Source organism: Lipotes vexillifer, unplaced genomic scaffold (genome assembly GCF_000442215.2).
Source record: "Lipotes vexillifer unplaced genomic scaffold, Lipotes_vexillifer_v1.1 scaffold591, whole genome shotgun sequence".
Taxonomy (NCBI): Eukaryota; Metazoa; Chordata; class Mammalia; order Artiodactyla; family Lipotidae; genus Lipotes; species Lipotes vexillifer.
Window position 1 is genome coordinate 1921969 of NW_006791954.1, and position 9160 is coordinate 1931128.

The window sequence follows — 9160 nt, forward strand, 5'->3', positions numbered from 1 at the left end:
AGTCCCGCACATACTCTCTTGACTCTAGAGTTCCATGGGCCCACCAACCACATTCCCAACCCCACTGATTTGGATTTGAAAGCCCAGCAATTCCAAAGCTGTTTGGAACCCATGATGAAGGGAAATTCTTACCAGCCCCTTGGGAAAAAAAGAAGTTCCTGGAGCTTCACAGGAAGGAAAAGGTAACCATCTTCCCTGGGGGCTGCTCCTTGATTACCACCAAAGGGTAGGGACCTGACGAGGATGCCAGCCTGACATCCCAAAAGGTTACTGCATTTCATTTGCATAACAGCATTACCAGTTAATCCATTGCTCCCTTGGTGATACCTCAGCTGCCACTTCAACCTCAGTCTGATTCCTTCTCTTTGGCCCTAAGATTCCTGGGCTCTGCTTCAGGTTCTATCACTGGGTTGCTGTTGACAATCTTGAGAGTTACTTAGGGTGAACAGACTAAGAGGACAAGTAGCAGGTTACAGTAGACCAACAGTTCTCAACTGGGAGTGATTTTGCCCCAGAACTAGGAGACATTTGTCAATATCTTACATTTGTCAATTGGTTGTCACAACCGGGGGAGGGGAGGTTGCCACTGGCATCTAGTGGGTAGAGACTAGGGATGTTGCTAAACATTATCAGACAATGACTTATCTGGCCGGGAATGTGCCAAGGGTGAGCGATCCTGTGGAAGACCATGATTGTTGAATGTTAGGTGGTCTCAGATTGGAATCGTTGGCTTGCTGTTTGACCTTGAGCATGTCACTGAATCTTGGATGAGTTGGCAGTGATTAGAACACAGGTTCTGGAGTTTGAATCCCAGCTTTACTAACCAGCCATATGACCTTCACAGGATTCCTCACCTCTCTGAATCTCCCTCATTTTCCTTACCTATAGAATGACTTATTTCATAGGGAGGTTGAAGTTATTCATTGAAAATGCTTACCACCATGCCTGACATACAAGTGCTCAAATGTTAGCTCATGTTATTACAACCAACACTAGCCTCCTTGCTTTTCCTCTTCTATAGCACATAGCTTCTGTACCCACGTATTCAATAATGTATGGCATTGTTCAGTGTTTCCACTCTTGATTTTTCAGCATTCCCCAAGACTCCTAGGAGGATGCTTAACACCTAAATACCTGCATGACTATCTTTATTTATTTATTTATTTTTGGCTGCATTGGGTCTTCATTGCTGCGCACGGGCTTTCTCTAGTTGCGGCAAGTGGGGGCTACTCTGTTGTAGTGCGTAGACTCCCCATTGTGGCAGCTTCTCTTGTTGCGGAGCACGGGCTCTAGGTGCGTGGGCTTCAGTAGTTGCAGCACGCGGGCTCAGTAGTTGTTGCTCGTGGGCTCTAGAGCACAGGCTCAGTAGTTGTCACACATGGGCTTAGCGGCTCCACGGCACGTGGAACCTTCCCGGACCAGGGCTTGAACCGGTGTCCCCTGCATTGGCAGGCGGATTCTTAACCACCACGCCAACAGGGAAATCCCATAACTGTCTTTAAATTGCATTAAATTGAATCCATTCTTATTGACTCACATTTTTTGGTGTTTTAACCCTACTCGCTGCCCTTCAGCTGGAAGGTGTTAACAATTATTAGGAATTTTGTTTTGGTTTCACTAGTTCAGAGTTTTGCAATAAGTTGAAGCATCGGGTTTTCAAAAAATGGGTCCCATATTTGAGATAGACCATGCCTGCTAGCACCCCTGAGTTCATTCTGTGGATATATCAGCTTAGCTTTCTCTTACCTGGGTTATCAGTCCCACATCAGGCCAAGTGGGGGGCACCTGTGGGGCACAGACTGAGAGCACAGGATGATACCGTGAGGAGCTCTCTAAGCAATTCATTCGTTGGTTCACTACCCCGCACCCCCCCATACCCTTTTCACCCCTAGCAAAGCTAAAATTGTAAATTCTCCAAGAACACAGACCATGTCTCTCATCTGCTTTATTCAAGAACATTTAGGCACTCTAAGAAAGGAAATGAAACTTACAGGTAGAGCTAAGTGCAGGCAGATGGAGGCCCACCTCCAACTCTAACATGCCATACAACTTCTTTGGGACGAAGTTTCCCTATCTGTGCCACCTTAATCGTGTGACCAAAATGAAAATAGATGGCACAGCACAGCAGGTAAAGGTTTAGGCCGGCCCGAGGCGGGGGGGTGGGGGGCGGCAGAAATCTCCAATTCTGCCACTTTCTAGCTCTGTGATGATGGACAAGTTATTTTGCTTCCCTAAGCCTCAGTTCCCTCATTTGCAGAACAGGTAAAATAACTGCACTTACAATTCATGGTGTTGCTGAGATAAAAAATGCAAAGCACTGGGTAAAGAGCTTGGTGCAAATTAAGCCCCTCAAAAATGTTACATATTATTACAGTAAATTTGAAGGGAAAAAAGCACCAATTTATCATTAGACAAATCCATGTTCCCTCCTGTGGGAGATGTTATTACAGTCATGGCAGTGCTATTTCTCAGCCCTGAGAATGGTTCCTGACCCAATCCCATCTCCTTGTCCCACCTTTCTATGAAGGCCCTCCCCAAGGGCAAAGGACAGAGGCGCAGGCATATGAGTTTAGAGAAACATTGTGTTTAATGGTAAAGCTTAGCAAACTCTAGCACCGGGCATGGCCTGGAGTCGAAGCAGCAGGGGTGGATAGGTGACCTCCATGGAGCCTCACATGGCAAAGAGGATGAGGAAGGCGACCATCAAACAGAAGAGCCCCATAGCCTCAGACAGGGCAAAGCCCAGAATGGCATAGGAGAAGAGCTGCTGCTTCAGAGACGGGTTCCTGCCGGGGACAGAGACAGGGAAAGGAAGGGGTGAGGGTATGGGTCATGGGTGGTGGTGGAGGACTCAAGTAGGTTAGGTGAATGGAGAGTGCTGAAACTGGGAGAGGGCCTAGCTTGCATATATCCTGGGGATTGGACAGGCAAGCAGAGTACCAACATGGTGAGTTTAAGTGAGCCAGACTGGAAACTTTTATTTAAATTCTGAGAAAACAGGAGGTAGATGAAATCAACACAAAGCTAGAAGGATCTCTTGCTGAGGCTTCCTCCAAATAAGATGGAATTTATAGTAGAAGATGCTCTAGGCCACCCCACAACTTACCTGGCATAGCCAATGATCAAACTGCCAAACACTGTTCCAATGCCGGCCCCTGAACCAGCCACACCAACCGTGGCAGCCCCAGCACCAATAAACTTGGCTGCTGTGTCAATGTCCCGGGAGACAACACTGGTCCGGAACTCCCGCCTGGCCACCTGGAGTGGGACACTGCTGTAGGAAGGCTAGACGGAGGGGGAGAGAGAGGGAAGTAGAGAAGGAAAGAGAGGAAGAAGGGAGATAGTGAGGCTCAAGGACAGGTGACTGACTCCACCCCTCACCCCACCCACCTGAGCTCGGAAATTGTAGGCAAGCTCTTAGCAAGTACAGAACGCTCAGACTGCAGAGCATGCTTGGAATTAGTCTTAGGGTCCGTTTCCAGACAGGACTAGGGAAATTTCGTGGGGTTCATGAAAACCCAATTTCACTTTTGCAAGTTTCTCACCTACAATGCTCACCTTGAGGTACTCAGAACTATTAAAGCACCACAGCCTCTCCTCCCACTTTGGCCTAAAGGCAACTGAACAAACTTAAAGGAACTTAGTCTGGGGAAATTCTTAAGAGGGCCCAATCTCCTTTACCTGTTCAAATGGGATCTCTGGCCTACTCAGGAAGGAGGCAGACACAGGCCTGCTCAGACCCCTGGTACAAGAGCGGATCTATAAAATCAGAAAGACACATTTCTCCAAATCAGGCAAGAAATCAAAACAAAACAAAAAATCCTCCTAACTGCTGAGCTTCAGTCAAAAATGACTACAAATATTATAAATAAAACAAGTCCAACGTATTTCAAGGTCAATTAATGTGTTACTGTTGCTACCAGATATGCCCACACCAGAGACAGCTGTCCTGAGACCCTGGGGTAGTCAGCAGTGGCAACCCTTCCATTTAAAACTGGGTAACAAAGTTCACTTCTATGAGAACAGCCCTCAATCAATATCCCAGAATGGAAAAAAACAAAACCAAAAACCCACACTAACATCAAACCAAAGTACAGGAAGGGTTTGTACCCAGACCACCAAAGGAATCAGAAGGGGAAAATCTTATTTTGCTAAAACTGTACTCACTGTTATACACCCTGAATGGAGTGAGCCAGTAAGCCTGGTGAGGCTCCTGAAACAGTCACATAAGCAGACTCCTGTAACAAGGCTTTCTTGAACTATTTCAAGAAATATAACGTAGCAGTTGTGAAACTTGGTCGAACATTAGAATCACCTGGGGAGTTCTAAAAAAAATACAGATGCATGGAGTCCATTCCCATAGGGTGCAGCCTGGGCATCAGGAGTTTTAAAAGCTCCCCAGATGATTCCAATGTACAGCCAATGTTGAAAATCACTGTTTCAATGGGCTAACTATGGCCAAGTCAGACTGGGGGTAAAGGTCAGATCCAGACTCTGACCACATTGCAAAGCCAAGATAGCTTGGTTTACAGGCTCAAATAATCAGAGGTTAACTGCATCCATCCTACTGCTTCGCTAAAGAGGCAACATCATCAGAATGCCAAGCTCCTCTCAGTTCATTCATTAAACACTGATGGTTCCCACACCTGGCGCTACAGGGCACCCGGGAGCCGCAGCTTACCAGAGCAGGAGGAATGAGTAGTGCCCTGGTGGTCTGCATTTTTTCGGTCTGCAGAGGAAAAAAAAAAAAAAATCCACTGACAGCCTGGTTGTTTGCTTATAGTCGCGACCTTCGGTCGTCCCCTTCACCCCGCCCGTCCTCCCTGGATCACGGTCTTCCTCGAACCATGCCCCAGCTGAGGAGACCATTAGAGGTCAGAGGGACAGCGCAAATTCCCTCTCCACCACTTTCAGCGCGACAGGTCTGCAAAGGAAGGTCACGGAGATCGGAAGTAAAGGAAGGAGGCCCGAGCCCCAGCAGGGAAATGATACCCAAAGAGGATGATCTGCCGGGAAGACTGGGGAGGCAGAAACTAGGCAGGTGCCGTTCAGGATCCTGCCCATTTCACACAGCAGTCCACGGCCCGCCTCAGCCGCGACAGTAAATTGCTCATTACCGTTGGTAACTAACATTAATTGTTAAGGTTACAGACGGCCATTGCCTTTCCCGGCCCTAGGGGCAAATGCCCCACCACACAACCCAGACACATCCCTGCCGATAGCTGGCTTTCAGCCCCAGGTCACCTGCACTCCCACTGCCCTGCTGCCCCTGCTCGGAACACTGCACTCGCCCGGCTCAAGGTGACTGACTCACCTCAGGGCTTTCGCTATAGGACTCAGCGCTCAGGTCCCCAGCCCACGTGTCCGGGGATCCCCCCACTCTCATTGGCCGCAATCCCCCACCGCCCTCATTGGTTAACATCCTCCAGTCGTCCTTTCTTATTGGTCTTCCGCAGCTTCTTCTTCTCTCTCCACAGGAGCTTCGTGGCAGTTCCCGCCTCCGTGCGGGTAAAGGCGGGGTTTTCCTCCGAGATCTGGCTTCCGATTGGCCGATCCCTGAAGGGCTCGATCACAGAGTCGGCTTGACTCAGAGGTTCTATAACCTCCCGCACAAAATGGCGGCCAAGGTGGAAAGCAGCAGAAAAAGGCGTGGGAGAGATGACCGGTCGCCTTACACAGACACATGACCTTGGACCTTAGCCTTCATTCGAGGGCTCGGGCCCTGAGGCACGTTGCATGTTGGGATTTGTAGTCGGGTCAGAGGCCCTAAGGGCTGCTGAGATCCCGCGAGACGTTTCTCCCCAGGCTGGGAGAGCCAATGCCTTTGCAGCAACTCCCGCCCTAGTGTTTTGTGGGAGTCTTGCTTCCGCCAAGAGGCGTAAAGGCTACCTGCCTCCATGTAAGTTGTCTAGCGGGTGAGCGTAAATTTGTGGGCCTCTGCCAGTGTTGAGCAGTCATGAGCTAGCAACCAGTATTTTGTTTGCTTGTTTTTTTAAAGTATTTTTGTATTGTTAAAAACAACATTCCAAGGACAAAACACGTAACACCCTGATAGAGAAACAAGCAAAGGATGGGAAACAGGCAGAAGAAATATAAATTGAAGGGAAGAATCTTAAACTAAACTATAAAAAGAAATAGAAGTTTAAACGCAGCTTTTCTCACTAAATCAAAAAGCAGAGTTCTTTTTACTAATGTGAGCCAGGCACTTCTGTACTGCTGGTGAGAAGTATGAATTAGAACTTTTCTTGAAAGTGATTTGGTAATAATGTTTGTTGAAAGGTTTGCAGTGGTCCATCCTCTTTGACTCAGAATTTCTCGAGGAATTGAGAGCCTTTAAACTCTCTATGCTCTTTGACCTAGGAATATCACTCATAGAAATCGGTCTTGAAGAAAAAAATCAGAAATGCAAAGATTCTCTTCAAAGGATGTACATTGTGGAATTTGTTGAAATTGGAAACAAGTAAACGGTAAACGGTTAAATGTGATATTTTCACTTGATGAAATAAGCAGATATTGTAAATTTCCTTCCTTCCTCCCCTTCTTTCTTTTTTTTTTTTCTTTCCTCCCCTTCTTTCTTTCTTTTTTTTTTTTCAGCTTAAGTAATAAAAATTTATTAAGAATTCCTGGGATGGTGGTTGTGGCTTCCCAACCTCAAGAGAGGAAGAACAACCAACACTAGGAAATCACTGAGAAATCACACAGTCCCAACACCCCTGGCCAACATAGGGAGGAAAGTCATTCCCCTGAAAATGGGTCAGTTCTCATTATTCCAAGAAGTGTTGGGGGGACAGATGCTGAGGGGACCGTCACATGTTGCTAGGGACAGGGTGGGCATGTGCTGGACCCCAAACTGGCTCCTGAAAAACCAGGGGAGAAACAGATCCACTTCTCTGGGGGCCGAGTTCTGGGTCACCAGGCTCATTTCTTACCCTTGATGAGGTTGTCACTTCCCTGGGTGTAGGGAAGTGACCTACACTTCATGTTGTAGGTTCAGCACAAGGCTGTCAACAGTGAGATAGATATGATTCTGTGATGTGATGATTGTCTTGGAGATGTTCTGTGCTGCCCAGATCTTGTGCATTTTTGATGTAGCCTGGGTTCTTGCTCAGTGCTTCTCCAAAGTGAGAACGGTGGGTTCAACAAGACCAAGTCTCAATCCCTGACCCCACCCTTACTACCCCCCTCTCCCCAGCCATATTCTGGGCTCTCAGATCCAAGGTTGCATTAAGGTGGCTCATGCTTAGCCCTACTTTGGTCCCTACCTGTGAACCCTCCCTGTGGGCAGCTGCCAGGAACAGTAGGCAGCATCAGAAATTGAGGCAAAGCCTGTAAAACCATGTTTCTGGTTTTATGTTTTATACTGAGAAAATTTTCATGATGTAAGACAAATTTTGAAGATTTAAATGCAAAGCTGTATAGCATTGTGAAAAAAATGGAAAAAAGATTAAAATAAAATAAAGATTAAAATAAAATAAAATAAAACTATTAATAGTTAATTCAGTATGGTATAATAAGGTTGATTTATATTTTTATGAGTATGTATTAGTTTTTTTTTCTTTTTTTGGTTGTGTTGGGTCTTCGTTGCTGGGCAGGCAGGCTTTCTCTAGTTGCGGTGAGCAGGGGCTACTCTTTGTTGCAGTGCGCAGGCTTATCATTGTGGTGGCTTCTTTTGTTGCAGAGCACGGGCTCTAGGTGTGTGTCAGTAGTTGCAGCACACGGGCTCAGTAGTTGTGGCACACGGGCTTAGTTGCTCAGTGGCATGTGGGGTCTTCCAGACCAGGGACCAAACCTGTGTCCCCTGCATTGGCAGGCGGATTCTTTTTTTTTTAATCTGACTTCAGCCAGATGTACTTTTATTTATTTAAAAAAAATTTTTATAATTAATTAATTTAATTAATTTATTTTTGATTGCATTGGGTCTTTATTGCTGCACGCAGGCTTTCTCTAGTTGTGGTGAGCGGGGGCTACTCTTTGTTGTGGTGCGCAGGCTTCTCATTGTGGTGGCTTGGCTTGTTGCGGAGCATGGGCTCTAGGCGTACGGGATTCAGTAGTTGTGGCATGCAGGCTCAGTAGTGTGGCTCACAGGCTCTAGAGCGCAGGCTCAGTAGTTGTGGTGCATGGGCTTAGTTGCTCTGTGGCATGTAGGATCTTCCCGGACCAGGGCTTGAACCCGTGTCCCCTGCATTGGCAGGCGGTTTCTTAACCACTGTGCCACCAGGGAAGTCCCTGTATAAGATTTATAATAGCAATATATTAACAATTATGCTAATCTGGAAAGTCTGAACTTTGGACTCTTAGAAAAAATATTTTAAGATTGAGATTTAAGGTATCCTCAAGAATGGTACAATGGAAAGAATGTGGAGTTTTGAAATCACAGACTTGAGTTCCTATCATGGCTCTATCATATAACTAGGTATGTCTGTCTCCGAGCAGATTACCACATCTCTTTTGGCTTTAGTGTAATAAGCTACCATTTACTGAGGCCTCACATACGGCAAGCATTGGATTAGGTGGATTCACCTGTTATATGATTTAAACTTGACAACAGACTTTTTTTTTTTTTTTTTTTTTTTTTTGCGGTACGCGGGCCTCTCCCTGTTGAGGCTTCTCCCGTTGCGGAGCACGGGCTCCAGATGCGCAGGCTCAGCGGCCATGGCTCATGGGCCCAGCTGCTCCGCGGCATGTGGGATCTTCCCAGACCGGGGCACGAACTCGTGTCCCCTGCATCGGCAGGCAGACTCTCAGCCACTGCGCCACCAGGGAAGCCCGACAACAGCCTTTTAAGTGATTATTATTGTCCCTATTTTACAGATTACCCCCATGTTACAGAGCATCTTTTTTCCAGTTTGGAATATTTGGTAAGAGGTAAAGTCAGTATGTGGACCCAGGTCGGTCTGGGTCCAAAGTGCTTAACCACCAGCTCTTGAGTCTCCCTAAAACTGGGGAACCTGTAAAACAGGGTTAATACTACTTACCTTATAGAAATATGAGGTAAAATAAATGCCAGGCCTAGGTTGGTGTTTGGTGAATAGTCCCTGTCTGTTACTACTCTAGGAAGAGTTATATTTTTGTGTGGAAATCCCTAACTTTGTCTACATGTTTTAATTTTTTTTTCACATCCAGATTTGTCACATAGCTCTACTCATAGCTTAACTTCAAC

The 9160-nt window shown here is 46.6% G+C and overlaps 1 protein-coding gene across 2 annotated transcripts; it reads right to left on the bottom strand.

Annotated features, from left to right (window-relative positions):
• Nucleotides 1-2568: 2568 nt before the first annotated feature.
• Nucleotides 2569-5366, bottom strand: ATP5MC1 (ATP synthase membrane subunit c locus 1). Of its 2 annotated transcripts, none has more exons than XM_007465095.1 (5): nt 5245-5366; nt 4682-4729; nt 3682-3759; nt 3107-3285; nt 2569-2786 (listed from the first exon to the last, which is right to left on the bottom strand). In XM_007465095.1, exons 2-5 carry the CDS (start codon nt 4718-4720, stop codon nt 2672-2674), a joined length of 411 nt encoding a protein of 136 aa, XP_007465157.1. In that variant the 5' UTR covers nt 4721-4729; nt 5245-5366; the 3' UTR covers nt 2569-2671. The 2 variants fall into 2 exon arrangements, with proteins under 2 accessions (XP_007465157.1, XP_007465158.1); XM_007465096.1 differs by having other exon boundaries at nt 5315-5360.
• Nucleotides 5367-9160: the final 3794 nt, after the last annotated feature.